Source organism: Halichoerus grypus, chromosome X, assembly GCF_964656455.1.
Source record: "Halichoerus grypus chromosome X, mHalGry1.hap1.1, whole genome shotgun sequence".
Taxonomy (NCBI): domain Eukaryota; kingdom Metazoa; phylum Chordata; class Mammalia; order Carnivora; family Phocidae; genus Halichoerus; species Halichoerus grypus.
In genome coordinates this window covers 86263426-86289137 of record NC_135727.1, presented here as the reverse complement: position 1 = coordinate 86289137, position 25712 = coordinate 86263426, and the positions used below count along the sequence as shown (strand labels likewise).

Below are 25712 nucleotides of genomic sequence, written 5' to 3'. Positions count from 1 at the left end.
AAACAAAAACAAAAAAAAAACTACTAGAACCAATAAATGAATTTACTAAGGTCGCAGGATACAAAATCAATGTACAGAAATCAGTTGAATTTCAATATGCTAATAATGAATCACCAGTAAGAAAAAGAAAGAAAGCAATCACATTTACAATTGCACCAAAAATGATAAAATACCTTGGAATAAACTTACCAAAGAGGCAAAAGACCTGTACTCTGAAAACTATAAAATACTGATGAAAGATGAAGATGACACAAAGAAATGGAAAGATATTCCATGCTCATGGATTGAAAGAACAAATACCGTTAAAATGACCATACTATGCAAAGCAATCTATACATTTCATGCAAACCCTATCAAAGTAACAACATTTTTCAGAGAACTAGAACAAAATATTCTAAAATTTGTATGTGACCACAAAAAATCTCTGATTAGCCAAAACAATCTTCAAAAAGAAAAGCAAAGCTAGAGGTATCACAATTCCACAAGTTATACCACAAAGCCACTGTAATCAAAACAGTATGATACTGGCACAAAAACAGACACACAGATGAACAGAACAGGATAGAAAGCCCAAGGGGCGCCTGGGTGGCTCAGTCGTTAAGCGTCTGCCTTCGGCTCGGGTCATGATCCTGGGGTCCTGGGATCGAGCCCCGGGTCGGGCTCCCTGCTCGGCGGAGAGCCTGCTTCTCCCTCTCCCACCCCCTCTGCTTGTGTTCCCTCTCTCACTGTGACTCTCTCTGTCAAATAAATAAAATCTTAAAAAAAAAAAAAAAAGAAAGCCCAAAAATAAACACAGAATTACATGGTCAATTAATCTTCAACAAGAGAGACAAGAATATGCAATTGCAAAAGACAGTCTCTTTGAAAAATAGTGTTGGTAAAACTGGAGAGTTATATGTAAAAGAATGAAACTGGACTACTTTCATACACCATACACAAAAATAAATTCAAAATGGATGAAAGAATTAAATGAGAGACCTAAAACTATAAAAATCCTAGAAGGGAACACAGGCAGTAATTTCTGTGACATTGGCTGTACCAACATTATTCTAGATATGTCTCCTGAGGCAAGGGAAATAAAAGCAGAAATGAACTATTGAGACTATATCAAAATAAAAGTTTCGGGGCGCCTGAGTGGCTCAGTCGTTAAGCGTCTGCCTTCAGCTCAGGTCATGGTCCCAGGGTCCTGGGATCGAGTCCCACATCGGGCTCCCTGCTCAGCAGGAAGCCTGCTTCTCCCTCTCCCACTCCCCCCTGCTTGTGTTCCTTCTCTCACTGTGTCTCTCTCTGTCAAATAAATAAATAAAATCTTAAAAAAAAATAAAAAAAAAAATAAAAGTTTCTGTAAGGCAATGGAAACAATCAACAAAACTGAAAAACAACCTACTAAATGGGAGAAGATATTTGCAAATGACATATCCAATAAAGGGTTATTATCCAAAATATATAAAGAAATTATACAACTCAACACAAGAAATAAACCAGTTACAAAATGGGCAGAAGAGAGAGTCAGAGCTTGGCAAGATGGTGGAATAGGAGGACCCGGAGCTAACCCCATCCCATGTTTTCAACTAGGTATCATCCACATCCAAGTCAATAAACTGGAGAGTGATCCAAAGACTGGCAGAACAAACTCCACGACTAAATACAGGGAAGAAGCATCACCTCAAAGTTTAGGAAGGTCAGAGGTGAAGAAGGCTGTCTGCAGGAGAGACTAGCTATGCATACAAAGATTGCTGAGAAACAGGTACTCAAGGAAAACTAATCCCATAACACATGGCTTTAAGAACCAGAAAGGTTGAATTCCATGAGTTTGTAAAACCAGTGGGGCTTAGAACCTGGAGCTTTGGAGGTCAGCTGACTCAGCACTGGGCAAGCCAGGAGGGCAAGTGATAGCTGGGAGTTGTTGCCCTTAAAGAGACAGCAACCTATGAGGAGGCAACATAAAAATGGAAGTTCACACAAAGCTGGAGGAAAACAGGAGAGAGATATGTTCATAATGATTTTGGACTGACTTGGAGGACTTTTCCTAAAATGAGGGAGTCTGATGTGGAGCTCGACATGGGGCTCAACATCACAACCCTGAGATCAAAACCGGAGCCGAAACCAAGAGTTGGATGCCCAACCCACTGCAGCACCCAGGCACCTCATAAAGTCACTACTTTCAAGAGCAGAAGACACAGATGACTTTCTTAACACACAAAAACAGACTTAGAGAGCCAGAAAAAAATGAGGAGACAAAAACTTATCCCAGATGAAAGAACTGGACAAGGCCATAGCCAGAGACATAAGTAACATGCCTGATAGAGAATGCAAAAAATGATAAGGAAACTCACTGGACTTGAGAAGAGTGGAAGATATGAGTGAGACCCTTAATACAGAGATAAAGTAAGACATAGCAGAGATAAAGGGCACAATAAATGAAATGAGAAACACACATGATGGAAAGAACAACAGGACAGAAGAACCAGAGAAATGAATTAGTGACTGGGAAGAAAGAGTAGTAGAAAGGAATCAAGCTGAACAAAAGAGAGACAAAAGAACTATGCAACAAAAGAATAGACTTAGGGAACTCAGTGAATCCATCAAATGTAATAACATTCAAATAACAAGAGGCCCAAAAGAAGAAGAGAGAGAAAGGGGTGGGGGAAGAACATTTATTTCAAGAAATAATCGTTAAAAAACATCCCCATCTGGGGAAGGAAGCAAAATCCAGATCCAAGAGGCACAGAGAACCCCCCAAAGAATAAACAAAAGCAGACTGATACCAAGACATATTGTAATTAAATTTGCAAAATGTAGTAACAAAGAAAAAAATCTCAAAAGCAGTAAGACTAAAGAAATCCTTAACTTACAAAGGAAAAATCATAAGGCTAGCAGGAGATTTTTCAACAGAAACTTTGCAAGCCAAAAGGGAGTGGCATGATCTATTCAAAGTGCTGAAGGGGAAAAATCTGCAGCCAAGAATACTCTATACAGCAAAACTATCATTCTGTATAAAAGAAGAGATACAGTTTCACAGACAAACAAAAACTAAAGCAGTTCATGATCACTAAACCAACCCTGTAAGAAATATTAAAAAGGACTCTGAGCAGAAAAGAGAAAGCAAAAGTGACAGTATATGGGGCTCCTGGGTGGATCAGTTGAGCATCCGACTCTTGATTTCGGCTCAGGTCATGATCTCAGGGTTCTGAGACTGAGTCCCTAGGGAGTCTGCTAGAGACTCCCTCTCCTTCTGTCCCTCCCCCCACTTGCGTGCGCTCTCTCTCTCCAAAATGAATAAACAAATAAATCTTTAAAAGTAAAAAAACGGAAAAGTGACAGTAGAGATGTAGAAAAGAGAAAAGTGGTAAAAATGAGTATTTCTGTAAAAAATCAGTAAAGGAACTCACTAAAAAAAGGATAAAATGAACTAACATATACCTAAAACATGGGGAGGACAGGAGTAAAAAATGGGTTCAAACTTAAACGACCATCAACCTAACATAGACTGCAATATGCAGTAGATGTTATATCAAATTTATCATATATCAAACATCACATCATATATCAAAACCACTAATATTCAAAGGTAAAGAGAAAGAAATTCAAATATATCACTAAAAATGAGCAATACATGAACGAGAAAAACACAAGAAAGGGTTAGAGAAAATCTTCAGAAACAACCATAAACAAGTAATAAAATGCAATAAATACATATCTAATAGATATGTAATTGATAATTACTTTCAATATAATAACTGGAATAAATGCTCCAGTGAAAAGACATAGGTAACAGAATGTATAAGAAAACAATGCCGATCTATATGCTGCCTACAAGAGACCGATTTTACATCTAAAGACATATGAAGATCAAAAGTGACAGGATGGATAAACATCTATCATGCAAATGGATGTCAAAAGAAAGCCAGAAATCAGTGGCATTCCTATACACCAACAACAAGACAGAAGAAAGAGAAATTAAGGAGTCAATCCCATTTACAATTGCACCCAAAACCATAAGATACCTAGGAATAAATCTAACCAAAGAGGCAAAGAATCTGTACTCAGAAAACTATAAAATACTCATGAAAGAAATGGAGGAAGACACAAAAAAATGGAAAAACGTTCCATGCTCATGGATTGGAAGAACAAATATTGTGAAGATGTCAATGTTACCTAGAGCAATCTACACATTCAATGCAATCCCTATCAAAATACCATCCACTTTTTTCAAAGAAATGGAGCAAATAATCCTAAAATTTGTATGGAACCAGAAAAGACCCCGAATAGCCACAGAAATGTTGAAAAAGAAAAGCAAAGCTGGTGGCATCACAATTCTGGACTTCAAGCTCTATTACAAAGCTGTAATCATCAAGACAGTATGGTACTGACACAAAACAGACACACAGATCAATGGAACAGAATAGAGAGCCCAGAAATGGACCCTCAACTCTATGGTCAACTAATCTTCGACAAAGCAGGAAAGAATGTCCAATGGAAAAGAGACAGTCTCTTCAACAAATGGTGTTGGGAAAATTGGACAGCCACATGCAGAAGAATGAAACTGGACCATTTCCTTACACCACACACAAAAATAGACTCAAAATGGATGAAAGATCTAAATGTGAGACAGGAGTCCATCAAAAACCTTAAGGAGAACACAGGCAGCAACCTCTTCGACCTTAGCCGCAGCAACTTCTTCCTAGAAACATTGCCAAAGGCAAGGGAAGCAAGGGCAAAAATGAACTATTGAGACTTCATCAAGATAAAAAGCTTTTGCACAGCAAAAGAAAGAGTCAACAAAACCAAAAGACAACCGACAGAATGGGAGAAGATATTTGCAAATGTCTTACCAGATACAGGGCTAGTATCCAAAATCTATAAAGAACTTATCAAACTCAACACCCAAAGAACAAATGATCCGATCAAGAAATGGGCAGAAGACATGAACAGACATTTTTCCAAAGAAGACATCCAAATGGCCAACAGACACATGAAAAAGTGTTCAACATCGCTCGGCATCAGGGAAATCCAAATCAAAACCTCAATGAGATACCACCTCACACCAGTCAGAATGGCTAAAATGAACAAGTCAGGAAATGACAGATGTTGGCGGGAATGCGGAGAAAGGGGAACCCTCCTACACTGTTGGTGGGAATGCAAGCTGGTGCAGCCACTCTGGAAAACAGTATGGAGGTTCCTCAAAAAGTTGAAAATAGAGCTACCATACGATCCAACAATTGCACTACTGGGTATTTACCCCAAAGAGACAAATGTAGTGATCCGAAGGGGTACGTGCACCCCGATGTTTATAGCAGCAATGTCCACAATAGCCAAACTATGAAAAGAGCCAAGATGTCCATTGACAGATGAATGGATAAAGAAGATGTGCATATATACAATGGAATATTATGCAGCCATCAAAAGGAATGAAATCTTGCCATTTGCAACGACGTGGATAGAACTGGAGGGTATTATGCTGAGTGAAGTAAGTCAATCAGAGAAAGACATGGATCATATGACCTCACTGATATGAGGAATTCTTAATCTCAGGACACAAACCGAGGGTTGCTGGAGTGGTGAGGGGTGGGAGGGATGGGGTGGCTGGGTGATACATTGGGGAGGGTATGTGCTATGGTGAGCACTGTGAATTGTGTAAGACTGTTGAATCACAGACCTGTACCTCTGAAACAAATAATACATTATATGTTAAAAAAAAAAAAAAAGAAGAAGATAGCAGGAAGGGAAGAATGAAGGGGGGGGAATCAGAGGGGGAGACGTACCATGAGAGACTATGGACTCTGAGAAACAAACTGAGGGTTCTAGAGGGGAGAAGGATGGGGGGATGAGTTAGCCCAGTGATGGGTATTAAAGAGGGCACGTACTGCATGGAGCACTGGGTGTTATACGCAAACAATGAACCATGGAACACTACATCAAAAACTAATGATGTAATGTGTGGTGATTAACATAACATAATAATAAAAAAAATAATAAATAAAACCCTTGGAACTTCCAAAGTGAAAAAAAAAACCAGAATAGCATTACTTATATCAGACAAACTAGACATTAAAACCAAAAATGTAAAGAGACACAAAAAAGGACATGACAAATAATAAAGGTGACAATCCAACAAGAAGCTATAATAACTGTAAATATTTATGAACCTAATATGGGACCACCAAAATACATAAAACAGTTAATAACAAACATAAAGGAACTTATCAATAATAATACAATAATAGCAGGGGACTTAAACACCCTACTTACATCAATGGACATATCATCTAAACAGAAAATCAACAACAAAGAAACACTGGCTTTGAATAACACACTGGAACAGATGGATTTAACACATATATTCAGAAGATTCCATCCCAAAACAGCAGAATACATATTCTTTTCAAGTGCACACTGAACAACCTACAAAATAGATCACATATTAGCTCTCAAAACAAGCCACAACAAATTCAAGAAGATTGAAGTCATACCATGCATCTTTTCTGACCACAACACTATGAAACTAGAAGTCAACCACAAGAAAAATCTGGAAAGACTAAATATATGCAGGTTAAATAACATGTAACTAGTCAATGAATGGCTAAACCAGGAAATAAAAGAAGAAATAAAAAATTACATAGAAATAAATGAAAATGAAAACACAATGGTCCAAAACCTCAGGGATGCAGCAGAAGCTGTTCCAACACGGAAGTTTATAGCAATACAGGCGCACCTCAAAAAGCAAGAAAACTCTCAAATAAACAACCTGACCTTCCATCTAAAGGAGCTAGAAAAAAACAACAAACAAAACCTTAAACCAGCAGAAGGAAAGAATAAAGATTAGAGCAGAAATAAATGATATAGAAACTGAAAAAAAAAAAAACCAATAGAACAGACCAGTGAAAGCTAGGGCTGGCTCTATGAAAAAAATTAATAAAACTGATAAACCTCTACTGAGACTTATCAAGAAAAAAAGAAAAAGGGCTCAAATAATAAAATCACAAATTAGCAAAGAGAAATAACAACCAACACCACACGTAGAAACAACCATAAGAGAATATTATGAAAAACTGGCATATGCCAGAAATTGGGCAACCTAGAAGAAATGGATAAATTCCTACAAATATATAAACTACCAAAACTGAAACAGAAGGGAATAGAAAATTTGAACAGATAACCAGCAAAGAATTGGAGTCAGTAATCAAAAAACTCCCAACAAACAAAAGTCCAGGTCCAGATGGCTTCACAAGTGAATGCTACCAAACATTTAAGGAAGACTTACACTTATTCTTCTCAAACTTTTCCAAAAAATAGAGAAGAAAGGAAAACTTGCAAATTTACTCTGACACAAGCATTAGCCTGATACCAAAATCAGATAAAGACACCACTAGAAAGAGAACTATAGACCAATATCCCTGATGAACATACACACAAAAATCAATGTTTAAAAGGAAAAGCAGGGGTGCCTGGATGGCTCAGTCGGTTAAGTGTCCGACTCTTGATTTCAGCTCAGGTCATGGTCTCAGGGTTGTGAGATCAAGCCTCACACTGGGCTCCATGCTCAGCAGGTAGTCTGTTTCTCTTTCTCTCTCCCTCTCCCTGTGCCCCTCTCTCCACTCACACTCACACTCTCTCTCTAAAAAAAATAAATACATAAATCTTTAAAAAATAAAAATAAAAGGAAAAGCAAGCTGGAGGCATCACAAATCTAGACATCAGGTTATACGACTAAGCTGCATTAATCAAAACACTATGGTACTGGCAAACACATAAATCAATGAAAGATAATGGAAAATCCAGAAGTAAACCCGCAATTTTAGGATCAATTAATCTTCAACGAAGCAGGAAACAATATCCAATGGTAAAGGACAGTCTATTCAAAAAATGATGCTGGAAAAACTGGACAGCAACATGCAACAGAATGAAATTCCACCACTTTCTTACACCATACACAAAAAAAATTCAAAATGTATTAAAGATCTAAATGTAAGACCTAAAACTGCAAAAATCCTAGAAGAGAAGACAAGCAGTAACTTCTTGACATCAGCACTAGCAACTTCTTTCTAGTTATATCTCCTGAAGAAAGGGAAACAAAAGCAAAAATGATCTACTGGGACTACAACAAAATAAAAAGCTTCTACACAGCAAAGGAAACAATTAACAAAATTAAAAGGCAACCTATGGGGGCACCTGGGTGGCTCAGTTGGTTAAGCGTCTGCCTTCGGCTCAGGTCACGATCCTGGGGTCATGGGATCGAGCCCCACTTCAGGCTCCCTGCTCAGTGGGGAGCCTGCTTCTCCCTCTGCCTCTGCCCCTCCCCCTGCTTGTGCTCTCTCTCTCTCTCTCTCTCTCTCTCTCTCTGTCAAAATAAATAAATAAAATCTTTAAAAAAATAAAATAAAAGGCAACCTATGGAATGGGAGAAGATATTTGCAAATTACATATCTGATAAAGGGCTAGTATACAAAATATATAAAGAATTTATAAAACTCTGGGTGCCTGTGTGGCTCAGTCATTAAACGTCTGCCCTCGGCTCAGGTCAGGATCCCAGCATTCTGGGATCAAGCCCTGCATCGGGCTCCCTGCTCAGCGGGGAGCCTGCTTCTCCCATTCCCCCTGCTTGTGTTCCCTCTCTCACTATGTCTCTCTGTCAAATAAATAAATAAAATCTCTTAAAGAAAAAAGAATTTATAAAATTCAACACAACAAAAACAAACAATCCAATTACAAAGTTGTCAGAAGACACAGACATTTCTCCAAAGAAGACATTAAGATGGCCAACAGACACATGAAAAGATGCTCATCATCACAGAAATGCAAATCAAAACTACAATGAGCTATCACCTCATGCTTGCTGGAATGGCTAAAATCAACACAAGAAAAAACAGTTCTTGACAAGGATGTGGAAAAAAAGGAACCCTCATGCACTATTGCTTGGAATGCAAACTGGTGTAACCACTGTGGAAAACAATATGGAGGTTCCTCAAAAAGTTCAAAATAGAACTACCCCATGATCCAGCCATCATACTACCGGGTATTTACATAAAGAATACATAAACACTAATTCAAAGGGATATATACACCCCTATGTTAATAGCAGCACTATTTACAATAACCAAGATATGGAAGCAACTCAAGTGTCCATCGATTGATGAATGGATAAAGAAGATGTGATATATATATATACAATGGAATATCATTCAGCCATAAAAAAGAATGAAATCTTGTCATTTGCAACAAAATAGGTGGCGCCCAATAGTGTAATGCTAAGTGCAATAAGTCAGTGAAAGACAAGTAACATAACATTTTACTTATATGTGGTATTTAAGAAACAAATGAAAAATTGAAAAAAAGAGAGAGAGACAAGCAAGAAACAGACTATAGAGAACAAACTGATGTTTACCACAGGGGAGGTATATGGGGGAATGGGTGAAATAGATGATATGGATTAGAGTACCCTTATCATGATGAGCACTAAGTAATGTACACAACTGCATATTGTACACCTGAAACTAATATAACACTATGTTAACCATACTGGAATTAAAATTAAAAACTTAATAAAATTAATATATATGTGTACATGTGTGTGTGTACATGTGTGTGTGTTCAGCAAAAGAAAAAGGAAGAATAGGAAATTATATATGTAAGTTTAAGCATCTATCCAAAACGTATATCACATTGGTTAGAAATATCAGCTTTAAAGTCTGAACTGGATTCCGTTCTATCACTTGCTAATTCAATGACCGTAGGCAAATTACTTTACCTCTCTAATCTTCAGCACCTTCATTTATAAAGATGAGTATACTAACATCTATCATACAGGGATACTGAAAGATTAAATGATAAAACAAATGCATAACATTTAGGGTGCCTAACAAAAGAATACAATAAATTTGCTACTATTACTAGTACTGTTATAACCTTAATAATGTAAAATACTACACAATACATACAGGGAAAAAAAGATGAAAACTAAAACATTAATAGGAACTATCTCTGAGAGGTGGTAAAAAGTGATTTTTATTTTCTTCCTGGTATTTGGCCTATATTTCCTAGTACATAATATTTTTATCAGAAAAAATTTTAATGGAGACGTTAGCATTTCACAATGCTCTATACTCATGTCTGAAGCAACATGGCCCCGACCTGTCAACACAGACCTCTACACACACTCTTAACCAAATAATATTTACACACTGACCTGAAGGACAGTAAGTTGGAATTTAGTCCCCTTCTCTGGTCGAGGACAGGAAGCTCTTCTTTGTTTGATCCGATCTTGTTTGCCATTTCCACAGGGGTTATCAGGGGTATTGATGTTTTCCTTCACAGCTGCCACATCAGGATTCAAACTAGTTATTAGAAAAAAAACAAAAGCAAGTCCTATTCAATTTCTCAGAGAAAACATTATTCCATGATTCTCAAAGCCCAGTATTTAACCCAAATGAGAATTAACATCTGAAATTCTATGATGTCTAGAATAATTCCATTCTGATGGTAAACTTCTAGAAAAACTCCAATTATAAAATAATACATAATGAGTTTAAGGAAAATAAATAAGAAATATAATGTCTGAGAATATACAAAAAACAAATTGTACACTTTAAATTGGTTAATTTAATGGTATTTGAATTTTATCTCAATAAAGATGTTTTTCAAAGTTATGAAAAACTGAGATAATATGTATTTATTTGGCAATCACCTGACATTAGTGGGAATGAAAGAAAAACACTGTCATTGATGGACCTCTGTGGAACCTTTTATCGAAGGATGCTCTTGATCAATTTTATCTTGTTTGTTTTTGGGTATATTATTAATGTGTTCAAATAAAACTTCTAACAAACAATTTTCACTCAAAATATACCTGTTTATGGGTTGGACTCAAAAGGGCATAGACAAACCAAGTGGGGGAGACAGGAACAGGGTAGGAGAAAGAACAAAAAATGAAAATGAGATTTAAAAAAATGTGGTAGTGGTTTGTTAGAAGATGGTGGTGGAGTAGGAGGACCCTACACTCGCCTGTCCCATGAATACAACCAGATAACTATCAAATCATCCAAAATACACCAGAAATGGACCTGAAGACTGGAAGAACGACTACACAACTAAAGGTAGAGAAGAAGCCACACTTAAGAAGATAGAAAGTGTGAAGGCATGTTTGGTTGAGAATCAGATCATGGCCACTGGGGTGGGAAGGAAGCAGTAGTCACAGAAAAGGGTTAGATAGACTAACACACAGGGGAATGCATGGGAAAACAAATCCCCATAACAACTGGCTTGGAAAGCAAGAGGGACCAAATTTCATGACTTTCAGCCACCAGCAGGGCATAAAGCCTGGAGTTTTAAAGGTCACTGGACTTGGCTGGCATACAACCCAGAGGGCATTGTGCTACTCTTGCAGAGCAGGCAGGCAAACAACCTATGAGTATACAGTGTGGCAACAGTGATATGAAGAGCACCTGGGGTACACGGTGGGGAGGTTATTTGTTCATTTTAGACCACATCCCAGATAGGCAGGGTTCACAGAGAGAAACCTCCAGGAAGAAAAGAACTAGGCAGTACCATTTCCTTCCCCTGACCTAAGTGTAAGCACAGGGCCACCACAGGAACCAGCACAATTCTGACAATCCTGACCTGACATGCTTATACCAAGCCCCACATTCTAGTGGAACCCCCACATTCTAGTGGAACCCCCATTCCCAGTCTCCATTGCCTCAATCCCACCTTGGAGGGTCCCTCCCCCAGAAGATTGGCCCCAAACCCTGCTCACACAATGCTTCCTGACGCAGGAGTTTTGCAGAGCCTCAGTTATAGTGGCAGTGAGATCAGGTCTCATTTCACAAACAGACCAGAGCACACCTAGTTAAAACATGCCACATTCAGGCAAGGAACCAAACACTGCCCACAACACACAAACAGAGCCTCTGCAAACAACTGGCCTGAAGGATAAAGTGGCTAGGACAAAATAAGAGCATACACAGCACACACTGGAGACACTCCTGTAAGCACCAGGCCCTGGGGAACAAGGGACACTACTGGGCAAGGCACTACAGGATCTCTTCATCATAAGGCCATTACCCTCATGAATAGAAGATGTAGTTGACTTTCCTAAAACAGAGAAACAGGCACAGAAATGTAGGTAAAATGAGAAGACAGAGAAATTTATCCCAAATGAAAGAACAGGACAAGGCCACAGCCAGAAACATAAGTAAAACAGAAATACATAACATGTCTGATAGAGAATTTAAAGTAATGATCACGAACATACTCACTGGACTTGAGAAAAGAATGGAGGACATCAGTGAGACCCTTAACACAGAAATAAGGAATAACATAGCAGCAATAAAAGGCTCAGTAAATGAAATGAGAAGCACACTTGATGGAATGAAGAGCAGGACAGAAGAAGTAGAGGAATAAATTAGTGACCTAGAAGACAGAATAATGGAAAGTCATCAAGTTGAACAAGAGAGAAAAAAGAATTATGAGAAATGAAAATAGACTTAGGAAACACAGTGACTCCACCAAATGTAATAACATTCATATTATAGGAGTCCTAGAAGAGAGAGAAAAGGGGATAGAAAATTTATTGGAAGAAATAATAGCTGAAAACTTCCCTAATCTGGGGAAGGTAACAGATATACAGATCCAGGAGGCATGAGAACGCCAACAAAATCAACTAAAAGAGATCCATACCAAGATATATTCTAATTAAACTGGCAAAAAAATAGTGATAAAGAAAAAAATTTAAGGGGCACCTGGGTGGCTCATCAGTTAAGCGTCTGTCTTCAGCTCAAGTCATGATCCTGGTGTACTGGGATTGAGCCCCTGCTCCCTGGAGCAGGAAGCCTGTTTTTCCATCTCCCTCTGCAACCCCCCTGCTTCTGCTCCCTTTCCCTCCCTCTCTCTCTATATATCAAATAAATAGATAAAATATTTAAAAAATTTTTTAAAGCAGCAAGGCAAAAGAAGATAGTAACATAAAAGAGAAACTCCATAAGGATAAGCAGGGGATTTTTCAGCAGAAGCTTTGCAAGCCAGAGGGGAGTGGCATGATAGGTTCAAAGCGCTGAATGAGAAAAATCCGCAGCCAAGAATACTCTATCCATCAAGGCTACTATTCAGAATAGAAGAAGAGATAAAGAGTTTCCTGGACAAATAAAAACTAAAGGAGTTCATGACCACTAAACCAGCTCTGTAAAAAATATTAAAGGGGACTCCCTGAGTGGAAAGGGGAGACTCAAAGTGAAAGTATAAAGGTAGGAAACTAAAGCAGTAAAAATTAGTATTTCTGTAAAAATTCAGTCAAGGTATTCACAAAATAAATGGAAAACATGTAAAATATGTAAATATGTGAAACATGACAAAATATTCCTAAAATGTGGGGAGAAGAGTAAAGAATGGGTCTAAACTTAAACGATCATCAAATTAATATAGACTGCTACATGCAGAAGATGTCATACACAAACCTAATGGTAACCATATAACAAAAACCACTAATAAATATGTAAATAACAAAGAGAAAAAATCCCAATATATCAATAAGGAAAATCACCAAATGATGAAAGAGATAAAAACAATAAAGGATCAGAAAAAAATCTTCAGAAACAACCACAAAACAAAGAATAAAATGACAATACATTTTCAATAATTACTTTGAAGGTAAATGGACTAAATGCTCCAATCAAAAGTCATAGGGGGACAGAATGGATAAAAAAATAAGACCCACCTATATGCAGCCTACAAGAGACTCACTTTAGACCTAAAGACACCAACAGACTGAAAATGAGGGAGTGGAGAAACATCTATCATGAAAATGTATGTCAACAGAAAGATGGAAGAGCAATACTTATATCAGAGAAAATAGACTTTAAAACAAAGACTAACAAGAGAAAAAGGAGGACAATATATAATCATAAAGGGGATACCCAACCAAAAGATACAATTTTAAATATCTAGGCACCCAATGTATGAGCAAAAAAAGAAAGAGTTAATAACAAATATAAATAATCAATAACCATACAATAGTTAGGTACTTTAACACCCAACTTACATCAATGCGCTGATCATCTAAACAGAACACTGGGGCACCTGGGTGGCTCAGGCAGTTAATCATCTGGCTTCGGCTCAGCTCATGATCTCATGGTCCTGGGATAGAGCTCCACGTAGGGCTCCCTGCTCAGTGGGGAGTGTGCCTCTCCCTCTCCCTCTGCCCCTCCCCACTGCTCATGCTCTCTCTCTCTCACTCTCTCAAATAAATAAAATCTTTTTTTAAAAAAGAACATCAACAAGGGAACAATGGCTTTGAATGACACTGGAAAAGATGGATTTAACATACATATTCAGAACATTCCATCCTAAAACAATAGAATACACATTCTTTTCAAGTGCACACTGAACAACCTACAAAATAGATCACATATTAGCTCTCAAAACAAGCCACAACAAATTCAAGAAGATTGAAGTCATACCATGCATCTTTTCTGACCACAACACTATGAAACTAGAAGTCAACCACAAGAAAAAATCTGGAAAGACTAAATATATGCAGGTTAAATAACATGTAACTAGTCAATGAATGGCTAAACCAGGAAATAAAAGAAGAAATAAAAAATTACATAGAAATAAATGAAAATGAAAACACAATGGTCCAGAACCTCTGGGATGCAGCAAAACCTATTCTAACACGGAAGTTTATAGCAATACAGGCGTACCTCAAAAAGCAAGAAAACTCTCAAATAAACAACCTGACCTTCCATCTAAAGGAGCTAGAAAAAAACAACAAACAAAACCTTAAACCAGCAGAAGGAAAGAATAAAGATTAGAGCAGAAATAGGGGCGCCTGGGTGGCTCAGTCGTTAAGCGTCTGCCTTCGGCTCAGATCATGATTCCAGGGTCCTGGGATCCAGCCCTGCATCAGGCTCCCTGCTCGGTGGGAAGCCTGCTTCTCCCTCTCCCACTCCCCCTGCTTGTGTTCCCTCTCTCGCTGTCTCTCTCTCTGTCAGAAAATAAATACAATCTTAAAAAAAAAAGATTAGAGCAGAAATAAATTATATAAAAATTTTTTAAAAATAGAACAGATCAATGAAACCAAGAGCTGTTTTTTGAAACAATTAATAAAATTGATAAACCTCTAGCCAGACTTAGCAAAAAGAAAAGAGAATGGACCCAAATAAACAAAATCACAAATAAGAGAGGAGAAATAATCAACATCACAGAAATATGAACAATTATAGGAGAATATTATGAAAAATGATATGCAACAAATTGGACAACCTAGAAGAAATGAACAAATTAACAGAATCACATAAACTCCCAAAATGGAAACAGGAAGAAATAGAAAATTTGGACAGACGGATAACCAGCAAAGAAATTGAGTCAGTAATCAAAAAACTCCCAACTAACAAAAGTCCAGGACCAGATGGCTTCACAGGCGAATTCTACCAAACATTTGAGGAAGAGTTAATACCTATTCTTCTCAAACTGTTCCAAAAAATTGAAAAGGAAAGAAAACTTCCAAATTCATTCTATGAAGCCAGCATTACCCTGATACCAAAACCAGATAAACACACCACTAAAAAAGAGAACCACAGGCCAATATCCTTTATCCTTGATGAATATAGATGCAAAAATCCTCAACAAAACACTAGCAAACCGAATCTAACCGTACATTAAAAAAATCATTCACCACAATCAAGTGGGATTTACTCCTGGATTGTAAGGGTGGTTTAATATTTGCAAGTCAGTCAACACATTACATCACATCAATAAGAGAAAGAATAAACCATATGATCATTTCAATAGATGCAGAAAAACCATTTGACATAGTACAACACCCATTTATGATAAAAACTCTCAATGAAATAGGTTTAGAGGAAACATACCTCAACATAATAAAGGCCATCTATGTAAAACCCACAGGTAACATCATACTTAATGAGGAAGAACTGAGAATGTTCTCCTAAGGTCAGCAACAAGTCAAGGATGTCCACTCTTCCACTTTTATTCAAGATACTACTGGAAGTCAAGCCACAGCAATCAGACAACAACAAAAAAATAAAAGGCATCCAAATTGGTAGGAAGAAGTAAAACGTTCACTATTTGCAGATGACATGATACTGTATATAGAAATCCTAAATAACTCTACCACAAAACTGCTAGAACTGAAAAGAAATTCAGTAAAGTTGCAGGATACTAAATCTATATACAGATATCTGTTGCATTTCTTTCTTCTTTAAAGATTTATTTATTTTAGAGAGAGAGAGCACAAGCAGGGGGAGGGGCAGAGGGAGAAAGAGAGAGGATCTTAAGCATGCTCAGTGTGGGGCTTGATCCCAGGTCCCTGAGATCATGACCTGAGCTGAAATCAAGAGTTAGACACTTAACCGACTGAGCCACCCAGGTGCCTCAGATATCTGTTCCATTTCTATACACCAATAACGTAGCAGCAGAAAGAGAAATTAAGAAACCAATCCCATTTACAGTTGTATGAAAAATAGTAAGATACATAGGAATAAACCTAACCAAAGAGGTAAAAGATCTGTACTCTGAAAACTATAAAACAGCGATGAAAGAAATTGAAAATGACAAAAAGAAATGGAAAGACATTCCATACTGATAATTAGAACAAATACTGTTAAAATGTCTATACTACAAAAAGCAATCTACAGATTCAATGCAATCCCTATCAAAATACCAACATTTTTTTTCAAAGAACTAGAACAAATGATCCTAAAATTTGTATGAAACCACAAAAGACCCTGAATAGGCAAAGCAATCTTGAAAAAGCATCACAATTCTGGACTTCACGTTATATTACAAAGCTGTAGTGATCAAAACAGTACTGGCACAAAAGTAGACACATAGATCAATAGAACAGAATAGAATTTCAGAAATAAACCCACAACTATAGGCCAATTAATCTCTGACAAAGCAGGAAAGAATATCCAGTAGGAAAAAGAAATTCTCTTCAACAAATAATGTTGGCAAAACTGGACAACAACATGCAAAACAATGAAACTGGACCATTTTCTTACACCATACACAAGAATAAATTCAAAATGGATGAAAGACCTAAATGGGAGACCTAAAATCATAAAAAGCCTAGAAGAGAACACAGGAAGTAACTTCTTTGACCTCGGCCCTAGCAACTTCTTTCTACATATGTCTCCTGAGGCAAGGGAAACAAAAGCAAAAATAAACTACTGGGACTACATCAAAATAAAAAGCTTCTCTATAGCCAAGGAAACAATCAACAAAACTGAAAGACAACCTACTGAATACCATAAGACATTTGCAAATGACATATTCAATAAAGGGTTAGTACCCAAAATATATAAAGAACTTATAAAACTCAACACCCAAAAAACAAATAATCCAATTAAAAAATGGGTAGAAGAAATGAACAGACATTTCTCCAAAGACATCCAGATGGCCAGCAGACACATGAAAAGATACTCAACACCACTTATCATCAGAGAAATGTAATCAAATCTACAATAAGATATCACTTCACACCTGTTGGAATGACTAAAGTCAACAACACAAGAATCAACAGATGTTGGCAAGGATGCAGAGAAAGGGTACCCTCTTGCACTGTTGGTGGGAATGCAAACTGGTATAGCCACTACAGAAAATAGTATGGAGGTTCCTCAAAAATTTAAAAATAGAACTACCCTATAATCCAGTAATTGCACTACTGGGAATTTATCCAAGGAATGCAAAACACTAATTCAAAAAGATACATGCACCCCATGTTTATAGCAGCACTATTTACAATAGCCAAATTATGGAAGTAGCCCAACTGTCTCTCCATTAATGAATGGATAAAGAAGTTGTGGTATATATATACAATGGAATATTATTCAGCCATAAAAAAGAATGGAATCTTTCCATTTGAAATGACATGGATAGAGGTAGAGAGTATAATGCTAAGTGAAGTAAGACAGAGAAAGACAAATACCATATAATTTCACTAATATGTGGAATTTAAGACACAAAACAAATGAGCAAAGTGACAAAAATACAGAGATGAGAGAAAGACAAATGAAGAAACAGACTTATCATTATAGAGAACAAAGTGTTAACCAGAAGGAGGTGGGTGGGGGGAAATGGGTTAAAAATGTAATGGGGAGGGGCGCCTGGGTGGCTCAGTTGGTTAGGCGTCTGCCTTCGGCTCAGGTCATGATCCCGGGGTCCTGGGATCGAGCCCTGCATCGGGCTCCCTGCTCAGCAGGGAGCCTGCTTCTCTCTCCTCCTGGCTCGTGCCTGCTCATGCTCACTGCCCCTATCTCTCTCTTGTCTCTCTAATAAATAAATAAAATCTTAAAAAAAAAAATGTAATGGGGATTAAGGTGTGCACTTCTCGTAGTGAGTACTAGGAATTGTTTGGAATTGCTGAATCACTATATTATACACCTGAAACTAATAAAACACTGAATGTTAAAAAAATAGAAAATAAAATAAAAACACTTATATTTAAAGGAAAAAGGGAAATGTGGTTTATACATGTTTACACATACACACGTCTGTACACATACACACACACACACACACACACAGAGGAACAGTATTCAGCCATAAAAAAGAATGGAGTCTTGCTATTTTCAATAGCATGAATGGACCCTCAAGATATTATTATTTTCCTCTTTATACTTCTCATGCTAAGGGAAATAAGTCAGAAAGAGAAAGACAAATATCATATGATCTCACTTATATGTGGAATTAAAAAAAAAGACTCCTATATACAGAAAACAGATTAATGATTAATTAATCATTGCCACAGGTTGCCAGAGGTGGGAAATGGGTTGAGCAAAATGGGTGAAGGCAGTCAAAGATAGAAACTTCCTGTTATAAAATAAGTAATTCCTGGGATGTCATGTATATCATGGTGACTATAGTTAATAATATTGTATTATATTTCAAAGCTGCTAAGAGATTAGATCTTAAAAGTTCTCATCACAAGAAAAAAATTCTGTAACTATGTATGGTGATAGATGTTCACTACACTTAATTGTGGTGATCATTTTGCAATATACACAAATATCAAATCAATATGTTGTATATTTAATATAAGTTTGTACGTCAGTTACACCTCAATAAAATAATAAAATAAAATACACTACAATTCTGGTAAAAAAACAAAAATGAATGATATTAAAATGGTTCAATGTGATTAATTTTAACTAGTTATATCTTGCAGGTTCACGTCAATATGATTATGAAAGGGCCGCTATCTTTCAGTTTATCTGTGTCAGGGCATTTTTCAGCTTTTTCTTTAATAAGTTTGAAAAACTTACAAAATTTCCAATAAACACATTTGAAAATTAAATGAGAAGATCTGTTAGCACCAAACACATATCTTTTAAATTAATTTTTTAGGTAAAGTCCTTTCTCCTAGAAACTACTCCTGAAGTATTTGTATAAAGATATGAAAGAAGATATAAAAATAACTCCTAAAATTTTTCCTATGTCCATGTGAAAAAACTTTGTATAAATACATGTGGTGGAAGGGGGCACCCGGGTGGCTCAGTCGGTTAGGTGTCCGACTCTTGGTTTCAGTTCAGGTCATGATCTCAGGGTCCTGGGTTCAAGCCTCACATAGGGCTCCACACTCAGTGGGCAGTCTGCTTGAGGATTCTCTCTCTCCCTCTCCCTCAGCCCCTTCCCCCACTCACTTTTTTTCTCTCCCTCTCAAATAAATAAATCTTTAAAAAAAAACAAGTGGTGGAAGAAGATACATTAATACTGCTCTTAGTTTCTTAATATACAAAGAAATAACAGTAACAACACCTTCAAAAGATAAAAGGGACATAATGCTAGTCAATGGGGCTATATCATTCACATTTCAAAGTAATCTTAAAATACCAGTTCAGGGTTTGGGACAAGATGGCAGAAATCCAATTCTCTCCATTCTTCCTACCTCTTAAGTCCAACTAAATAATGTGGAAATAATAGAGTAGACAATCACATCTGGATACTGAAGGATGAAAATATGAAGGTGGACTAGCTAGGGACTCCCAGGACTCGAGGAAAAACAAAGCAGTTTGGCATGTCCCAATTACCCACCCAACGACAAGATAGTCCAGGCTCAGTGTCTCCTGACTCTCAGCTCAAAGGCAAAAGCAGCACAAGTCCAGTGGTCTCCTGACCCCCAACCCAGCAGAAGGTCTCAGGTGGGCCCTTTCCTCCCCTCCCCTAGTAACATTGGAGGGAGCTCCACCAGTAGCATGCGGCCTGGAGTTCTGGCCTGGGGCAGCAGCAATGGGGCCCAGTGGTGTCAGGTGAACCAACCAGACAGAACTAGTACTACAAGGGCTCTGAAAACTAAATTATCATTAGAACCACAGCCCACAAAAGTAGATCAGAACCTATGCATCTAAATAGGGTAACTGCCTGCTAAAATAGAGTATTTTTTTTTAGTAGGCTCTACACCCAACTCAGGGCTTGAACTCATGACCCTGAGATCAAGAGTCGCATGCTCTACTGACTGAGCCAGCCAGGTGCCCCCTTAAAATAGAGTATTTAAATATGATCCAGAGTCTCCCAAAATAATATCCAAAATGTCCAGAAGACAAATGAAAATTCCTTATCATACCAAAAGCCAGGAAAATCACAATTTGAATGCAAAAAGACAATCAAGAGATGTCAACACCAGGATAAATCAGATAATGGATTTATCTGATAAGGATTTTATTTTGTCTAAAGATTTTATTTATTTATTTATTTGTCAGAGAGAGAGAGAGAGAGCACAAGCAGGGGGAGCGGCAGGCAGAGGGAGAAGCAGGCTTCCCGCTGAGCAAGGAGCCTGATGCAGGATTCGATCCCAGGACCCTGGGATCATGACCTGAGCCGAAGGCAGACCATTAATCGACTAGCTACCCAGGTATCCCTATCTGATAAGGATTTTAAAGCAGCCATCATCAAAATGCTTCAATGAGCAATTACAAATATTCTTGAAGCAAATGCAAAAACAGAAAATCTCATAGAAAAATAGAGATATTAAAAGAGAATTAATGGAAATTATAAAAATAAAGCACAATCACAGGAAGTGACATCACCAAGATGGCAACATAGGTTGTTTCTGACTTTGCTCACAAGAACAACTAATAACTATTCAAGAAGAAGACACCACTGAAAGATTCCTAGAACATGGGGGTATGGCTGAAGCACCCCTCTGCACCACAGAGACCAAGTCAGACTGGATTAGAAGGGTAAGAGAAGGGACACCTGGGTGGCTCAGTTGGTTAAGCATCTGACTCTTGATTTCAGCTCAGGTCATGATCTCAGGATTGTGAGATCAAGCCCCAAGTCGGGCTCCGTGCTGGGCATGGAGCCTGCTTAAGATTTTCTCTCCCTCTCCCTCTGACCCTACCTCCTGCTCGTGCTCACTCTCTCTCTCTCTCTCTCTCTCTCCCCCGTCTAAAAAAAAAAAAAAGTGTAAGAGAAGTGGCTATACATCGGCCACATTGCCCCTACCCCACACCAGCATAGTACCCGAGCCTCCAGTACCTCCAGTGGGAAAAGAGAACCTGGGGGGACAACCAGCCCTCGTTCAGCATTGTGGGGGCCCCTATTTTGATTTCACACCACAGGCATAGCAGGAGAATCTGCAGGGCTCAACCACTGGGAATATGAGTATGACAGGGAAGGAGGGAAAGGCTTGCAGCAGGCCAACACACGGATCATGGCAGACCAAATTCATACCTGCAGTACCCAAATAGTAATCCCAACGAGTGGTTTTGCTCATCTGCAGAATCAAGTTGGGGACGTATTCTGACTAGTAAGATATCATTGTCATTTTATGTGCATTAACCTAATGACTAGTGATGTTGAACATCTTTTTACATACCTGTTGACCTTTTGTACATCTTGTTTGGAGAAGTGTCTATTTGGGTCTTTTGCCCATTTGTTAATTGGGTTATTTGTTTTCTTGCTATTGAGTTATAGGAGTTCATTATATATTTTGGATATTAACCCATTATCAGATATATAGTTTGCAAATATTTTTCCCATTCCATAGGTTTTCTTTTCACTTTGCTAATGGTTTCTTTTGTTGTGCAGAAGTCTTTTAGTTTGATGTAGTCCCACCTGTTTTTTATTCTGTTACTTGTGTTTTAGGTGTCATATCCAAGAAATCATTACCAAGACCCATGTCTAGGAGCTTTATTCCTGTGTTTTCTTCTAGGAGTTTCATGGTTTCGGGTCTTACATTTAAGTCTTTAATCCATTTCAAGTTAACTTTTGTGAGTGGTGTAGATATGGATCCAGTTTCATTCTTTTACATGGGAATATCCAATTACCCCAGCCCCATTTATTGAAAAGACTGTCTTTTCTCCATTGAGTATTCTTGGCTCCCTTGTGAAATATTAGTTGACTTGTATATGCTTGGGTTTTTTTCTGGGCTCTTGATTGTGCTCCACTGGTCTATTTGTCTGTTTTTATGCCAGTATGATACTGTTTCGATGACTATAACTTTATAGTATAGCTTGAAATCGGGAAGTGTGATGTCTCCTGCTTTGTTCTTTCTCAGGATTTGGGTCTTTTGTGGTTCCATATACATTTTAGGAGTGCTTCTTCTAGCTCTGTGATAAATGGCACCAGAATCTCGATAGGGATTGCATTGAATCTATAGATAGCTTTCAGTAGTACTGACATTTTAACATTAATTCTTCTGAGCCATGAACACAGAATACCTATTCATTTATTTGTGTTTTCTTTGATTTCTTTCACCCATGTCTTGTAGTTTTCAGAGTAGAAATCTTTCCCTTCTTTACTTAAATTTATTCTTTAAGTATTTTGTTGTTTGGGATACTACTGTAAATGGGATTAATACCTTTTATCTCTTTTCTTGCCTGATTGCTCTACCTAGCATTTTTAATATTATGTTGAATAAGAGTGGTGAGAGTGTTCCTGATATTAGAGGAAAAGCTTTCAACCTTTCACCATTGAGTAAGATGTTAGATGTGGATTTATCATACATGGCCTTTATTATATTGAGATATGTTCCTTCTATGTCTAATTTCTTAAGAGTTTTTACCATGAATGTTTAATTATGTCAATGCATTTTCTGCATCTACTGAGATGATCATATGATTCTTTTATTTCATTCTACTAATATGATCATATGATTCACTTCTTTCAATCAAATCATTGATTAATTTGTATATATTGAACCATCCTTGCATCCCTGGGATAAATCCTACTTGATTATAATGTATGATCCTTTTAATGTGCTTTTGAATTCAGTTTGCTAGTAATATTATTGAGGTTTTTTGCATCTATATTCATCAGGGAATAGGCCTGTCATTTTATTTTCTAGTAGTATCCTTTTCTGGTTTTGGTATCAGGATAATGCCAGCCTGGTAAAATGAGTTTGGGAAGGTTCCCTCCTCTTCACTACTATGAGTTTGAGAAGGACTAATGTTAATTATTCCTTAAGTATTTGGTAAAAATCACCAGCAAAGCCATCTGGTCCTGGGCTTTTATTTGTTGGGAAAGTTTTGATTACTGATTCAATCTCCTTAATAGTAATTGGTCTATTCAGATTTTCTATTTCTTCCTGATTCAGTCTTGGTAAATTGTATGTTTCTAAGCATTTATCCATTTCTAGGTTGTACAGTTTGTTGGCATTTCGTTGTTCATCATAGCCTCTTAGGATCCTTTGAATAGCTGTGTTATCAGTTGTAATCTCTCCCTTTTCATTTATAATTTTGTTGATTTGGGTCCTTACTCTTTTGTCCTTGCTTAGTCTAGGTAACGGTTTGTTAATATTGTTTATCTGTTCAAAGAACCAACTCTTAGTTTGGTTAATCTGTTCTATTGCTTTTCTGTTCTCTATTTCATTTCTTTCTACTCTAATCATTATTTCTTCTGCTAACTTTGGGCTCAGTTTGTTCTTTTTCTAATTCCTTAATGTGTAGAGTTCAGTTGCTTATTTGGGATCTTTCTTGCTTCTTAATGTAGACATTTATTGCTATGAACTTCCCTTCTAGGAGTGCTTTTGCTGCATCCCACAAGTTCTGGTATGTTGTGTTTCCATTTTGTCTCAAGAATTTTTTTTTATTTTTAAAGATTTTGTTATTTTTTATTTGAGAGCAAGAGAGTGCGAGTGCGAGAGTGAGAGAGCATGAGAGAGAGAGAGAGTGTATGCACACAAGCCGGGAGGAGGGGCAGAGGGAGAAGGAGAAGCAGACTCCTCAATGAGCAGGGAGCACGACACAAGACTCGATCCCAGGACCCTGAGATCATGACCTGAGCTGAAGGCAGACACTTAACCAACTGACCCATCCAGGTGCCTTTGTCTCAAGAAATGGGTATGGGCAAACTGAGCTCTAGAAATATTGCCTCACACCTATTAGAACAGCCATTATCAAAAAGACAAGATAACAAATGCTGGCAAAGATGTGGAGAAAAGAGAACTATTGTGTAGTTAGTGGGACTGTAAATTGGTGCAGCCACTCTGGAATACAGTATGGAAGATCATTAAAAAATTAGAAATAGAACTACCATATGATTCAGCAATTTGACTTCCAGGAATATATCCCCAAAAAACAAAAACACTAACTCAAGAAGATATCTGCACTCCTGTGTTCATAGCAGCTTTCTTTACAATAGCAGGACATGGAACATGGAAACAACCTGTCTGTCCATCGATGGATGAATGGATAAAGAAACTGTGGTGTGTGCACATGTACACACACACATACACAACTATTATTTGGCCATAAGAAGGGGAAATCCTACCATTTGCAACATCATCAATGGACTTTGAGGGCATTATGCTAAGTGAAATAAGTCAGACAGAAAGACAAATACTGTATAATCTCGTAAGTGGAATCTAAAAAAAAACCAAAATTAAAAAATGAACCCACACATATTCACAGAAAAAGAGATCAGACTTGTGGTTACGAGAGGCAGAGGGTGGGGGGAGGGAAAACTGGAAGATGGTTAAAAAGTACAAACTTCCAGTTATAAGATAAATAAGTACTAGGGATGTAATATACAACACGATGACTATAGTTAACACTGCTGTGTGAGATCTAGGAAAGTTGTTAAGAAAAGACATCCTGTGAGTTCTCACCACAAAGAGAGCTTTTTTCCTTCTTTTTTTTCTTTTCTTTTTACTATATTTAGATGAGAAGATGGATGTTAGTTGAATCTATTGTGGTAATCATTTCACAATGTATATGTAAATTAAGCCATCATGATGTATGCCTTAAACTTATACAGTGACGTATGTCCACTATTTCTCAATAAAACTGGAAAAAAAGTACAATCATAGAAATAAACTCATCAAATGGGCACAATAGCAGTATGAAAAGGGCAAAGGAAAGAATCAGTAAACTTGAAGAGAGAACAATAAAAATTATCCAATCTGAACAACACAGAGAAAAATATTAATTTCCAACTATCAAATAATACCTGGTTATACTTCATTTCTTTAGATTAGCAGGACTTTTACTCTAAATTACACTATTCCTTCTTTCCTTTTTTAACCCTTATGAGCTTTTCTTAAGAGCAGAGTATTATAATAATGAGAAAAAGAAAACAGTCAATAATTTAACATTCCATATGATCATTATTAACATAAAAAAGTAAAAATAATACCTACTATTTTATTGAACATACACACAAATACAAGAACACAGAAGCTTCTCTAATCAAGATTCACTAAGCACCCTGGCAAGCGCTGTGAATTGTGCAAGACTGTTGAATCTCAGATCTGTACCTCT

General features: G+C 37.3%; 1 protein-coding gene across 4 annotated transcripts in view; it reads right to left on the bottom strand.

Annotated features, from left to right (window-relative positions):
- WNK3 (WNK lysine deficient protein kinase 3) overlaps nucleotides 1-25712 on the bottom strand; it is a 164472-nt gene that overhangs the window by 33459 nt on the left and 105301 nt on the right. For all 4 annotated transcript variants that reach the window (XM_078065306.1, XM_078065307.1, XM_078065305.1 and 1 more), the window contains one exon: nucleotides 10187-10334. In XM_078065306.1, the coding sequence (XP_077921432.1) occupies nucleotides 10187-10334 (148 nt within the window). The remainder of the gene's footprint in view (nucleotides 1-10186; nucleotides 10335-25712) is intronic.